This window comes from Sinocyclocheilus anshuiensis, unplaced genomic scaffold (genome assembly GCF_001515605.1).
Source record: "Sinocyclocheilus anshuiensis isolate Anshui unplaced genomic scaffold, SAMN03320099.WGS_v1.1 scaffold61, whole genome shotgun sequence".
Taxonomy (NCBI): domain Eukaryota; kingdom Metazoa; phylum Chordata; class Actinopteri; order Cypriniformes; family Cyprinidae; genus Sinocyclocheilus; species Sinocyclocheilus anshuiensis.
This window is the reverse complement of record NW_015536473.1, coordinates 497728-502122: the sequence shown is the minus strand read 5'-3', so window position 1 is coordinate 502122 and position 4395 is coordinate 497728. Positions and strand designations below refer to the sequence as shown.

Below are 4395 nucleotides of genomic sequence, written 5' to 3'. Positions count from 1 at the left end.
TATTAATATCATTACACTTTATTTGCTCTGTTTTATTTTGTGAAACCTTACTACGTATATGGAATAACCGTTTTATCTCCGCTTCGTGTTGTACCTAATAACGCCCCTTAGCTGTTATAAATTCACTGTAAACCATGGCTTCTTGGGGCTTATTGCTTTATTTTATAAAATTTTTAATAGATATTTTAATAATTAACTAATCTAGGGAATGTATACACACACACACACACACACACATAATCTTTATCATACATACTAAATTATGTTATATTAATTATATTAAGTACAAAATAATAAAGTAGTAAATATTAAGTTGAAATAATAGTTATCCGTTGTGGTCCTATTATAATAAGAAATAATTATTTTACATTTTATGTATATATTAAATTTATATTTACATTTTAAATGTAAAATAAATATGTACAGTAAATACAAAGTAATTACTTTTTTTATTATGATAGCACCACAATTGATAATTGTTAAGTGAATATAGTTATACATTAATAAATACTATTAAATAATATAATAAAAGCCAACTGTTTACAACTGGTTTTGTTTTAGAGAAACCTGTATTTTGTTTTAAATAATCATACATTTATATATATATATATAAATATATATATATATATAAATGTCCCCCCATTAAGCTATTAGGTCTATATGGATAAATATCTGTAGCAATCACTCCTTGTGGCATAATTATGGTTTTCTCTTACCAGCCTAAACTAGCTTGGCTGAATAACATTTCATTTTTTGTTGAATACAGTAGCGTCAGAACTAATTTAGAAGCATAACTCTGATGGTTTTCTGTGATCTTTGTGGTCAATGTTCAGATAAATGCACACATTCCAGCTGTCAGTCAATTCAACACAGATCGTGTCAGAACAACTCCATCCACAAATACGGCAGGAATGCTTTGTGTTTTATCGCCGACAGCGTTTCTTTTGCTTTCTGCTGTGTGGAGTTTGTGCCTCCAGGTGTCTTTACTCTCTGAAGTCGCACAAGATGTCTTCTGAGGATGTTTTTGAAGTTGTGCATGCAAAACCTGTTGGTTACAGCTTGTTTTTTTTAATCTTGAAAAAGCATAATTATTCATGAGTGTGTTTGCACAATGTTTGCCTGCTGATAGAATGCGTGTGTTTGGTTCCTGATGCTCAGATGAGGAGATTTAGTCAATGCAATGCAATATCTAATTCAACATGCAATGCAAATTCAATGCAATATAGTCTCTTAATATGCATTTAGTTTGCATTTAGCAGAGTTTTTAGTGTTTGCGTTGAATTAAAGAGCCCAAATAAGGAGAAAACGCTGTGTGACGATGTGAGGTGAGGAGGGAGACACACAGAGAAAAGCAAGCAGATAATGAGTTGTTCTGTGTGCATGCGTGTGTTTAATGTATGAGTGTAATTCAATGACCCTTGTGTTTTGTATAACACACCCATAGGCCATAAATTAGCCCTGCGGTGCAGTGCATCCTGGGTAATTACCGGTGTGTTGGCAGCTGTGTTTAGCATTAAAACATGCCTCACGTCAGCAAAATGAGAGAAAGACTTACTGTGTTTTGTCAATATGTCAGACGTATTAAAGTTTCCTCAGACGTACGTGTTTTTGAGCTCGTTTCTCATTAGACACCCCCACAGTCCCCCGCTGCTTTCTCATACTAATATTACACTGTTGTGTTTAAATGCTGAATGCATGAGCAGTGCAGTATTGATGTAAAATACTGTGAGTCAGTGCTAGTGTTCAGACGTGCGTCGTGTTCGGTGATAATTGTTCAGAGACTCTCTATTGTGCGTGAGAAACCGTCTCGTGATGCTGTTTCTCAGCGGGAAACCCGGCCGTTCAGAGAAGCCCAAGGTATTTTTAGAAGAAAGAGGTGTAAATTAAATCATTAGGACTTTGAATGAGACTGGCTTTTGCTTCCGTGGTGCTGCAGACTGACTGTAGAAACGTTAAAAAGTCCAAATAAACCTTTAGTGGTGTTAAAAGTAGCTAAAAAACAGATAATCTACAGTAAATGAAACGCACTTTTAATTGTTTTGCGAACCACTTAAAAATTTGATTGCAAGTCAGAGTGCATATTTTTTAGGATTTTGTATATTTACTCAAAATATAACTCTTAAAAGATTGTTTGATTTTATATTTTTGTATTTATGTAATTTTTTACTATTTCTATTTTTACTGTTGAACTTATTTTAATATGTCAGTATTTACTTTAGTTAAAAAAGTATTTGTTATTTAGATTTTTACATTTCTGCAATATTTTAATATTTGAAAAAATATTTAGGACTGTCAGTAAAATTTCTACCAGTATTACAAAATACTAACTCTATTTTTTTAGATTCAAGATTCATATAAGGTTTTAATATTTTAAAGTATTTTTATTCAAGACTTTCTGTCAAATTACTAGTATTTTACCAATATGTTTACTATTTATTACTCAGTATTTATATTGTTTACTCAAAATTTTAGTATATGTGTGTGTGTATAAACCAAAAATTAACTCTGTCTATACTCTATAGAGTAATACAGTATATATAGAAAAATATAACTTTATATTTAAATATGTTGCAAATTATATGTCTATACTTAAAAATAAATAAATAAAAAAAATTAGAAAAAGTTTATATATATTTTTATAATATTTAAAAATATATATATTTATTCAATGCTGTCTGTCAAAAGACTAGAACTTTCTCTCTCTCTCTCTAACATTTTTATATGTATATAATATTTATAATAAATATTTAATATTTTTAATTTCTAGTTTGGAGTGAGATTATTTACAAAAGCCAGCTGATGAACCAGCTAAATGTTTTACTAATGACATTTAGGAGCTGATTTGCATATTCATATCCGTTAGGAGACTGTTCAGATTCATTGTCTACCAGGTGAAAATCTGGCCTCTTTTCCTCAACAAGAAACACACACAGTTATGTGCCAAAGTTAAGATCTTGCCGTGAGGATCTTGTTTAGCTCACTAAGCCGAGTGTGAGCACTTGTAACAGTGACACTTGCCTGATCACACGGCACTAATGAGCCCGGCGTTCATTAAAGCTCTCATTAAACATGCCTTGCAGGAGAGTGAACTGTCTGCTGATTTGTGTTTGTGTGTGCTGATGTTTTCTTGCAGAAATGCTTCTGGACGACTTCTTGCTGACGTATCTGGTGTTTATGTCCACCAGTGAGCTCTGCCAGGCGCTGCTGGGACAATATCCTTCAGATCGCTCCAAAACGTCTTCCAGAGCCACCGAGAGGCTCTTCACTCGACCCATGCGGATGTGTTGTGTGTGTTTTATAATCAAGCAGTACGGCCGTGCTGTGTTATAAATATAGTCACAGCTAAAGACCATCTACATGTATGTTCATAACAGCACAAAGGGGTTTTTCCCAATAACAATCTATTGTGTAATGTGTAGTTTAAAATACACAACCGAAATGTTTTTCATTTGTAACCTAGAAAATGCAGAATTGTAAGCAAATATCATAAATATTAAATTAGATATAATGTTTTTTATTTGTAATTTATATATTATATATATATATTTTAATTATTTACTGAATTTTTTTTAACAAATATAATAACTACTATATTAGATATAGTAAATGTTTTTATTTGTAGTAAATTATATTATTTTATATTATTAAAAATATATATTAAAAAACATTAAATCTTTCTTTCTCTATATATATATATATATAGCGAGAGAGAGAGAGAGAGAATTGACGCTGAAAAAATTCAACATATATTCAAATATTCAACATATAATTATAGTCCCTGCAGAATCATATTTAAACAAATATAATAAAATATAGTTACATTTTTAAAAAATTTAGAAATTGTGCAAAAAATATTAATCAGATGTTCAAATGAGGTTGAGAAAAAGGACAATTTATCATTAGTTACGTAGAAAGTGCAGAATTTAAATAGATTAACAAATAAATAAGAAAATATAATAAATATTATACGTGACCCTGGAGCACAAAAGCAGTCATAAGGGTCAATTTTTTTTTTATTGAGATTTGTACATCATCTGAAAGCTGAATAAATAAGCTTTCCATTGATGTATGGTTTGTTAGGATAGGACAATATTTGGCTGAGATACAACTATTTGAAAATCTGGAATCTGAGGGTGCAAAAAAATCTAAATATTGAGAAAATCGCCTTTAAATTTGTCCAAATGAAGTTCTTAGCTATGCATATTACTAATCAAAAATTACGTTTTAATATATTTACAGTAGGAAATTTACTAAATATCTTCATGGAACATGATCTTTACTTAACCACTTAATATCCTAATGATTTTTGGCATAAAAGAAACATTTATAATTTTGACCCATACAATGTATTGTTGGCTATTGCTACAAATATACCCCAGCGACTTAAGACTGCTT

The 4395-nt window shown here is 30.6% G+C and overlaps 1 protein-coding gene across 1 annotated transcript in view; it reads left to right on the top strand.

Annotated features, from left to right (window-relative positions):
• LOC107704665 (rap guanine nucleotide exchange factor 5) overlaps positions 1 to 4395 on the top strand; it is a 74709-nt gene that overhangs the window by 55234 nt on the left and 15080 nt on the right. Inside the window, 1 exon segment of the mRNA XM_074187072.1 lies at positions 3134 to 3281. Coding sequence (XP_074043173.1) covers positions 3134 to 3281 — 148 coding nt within the window.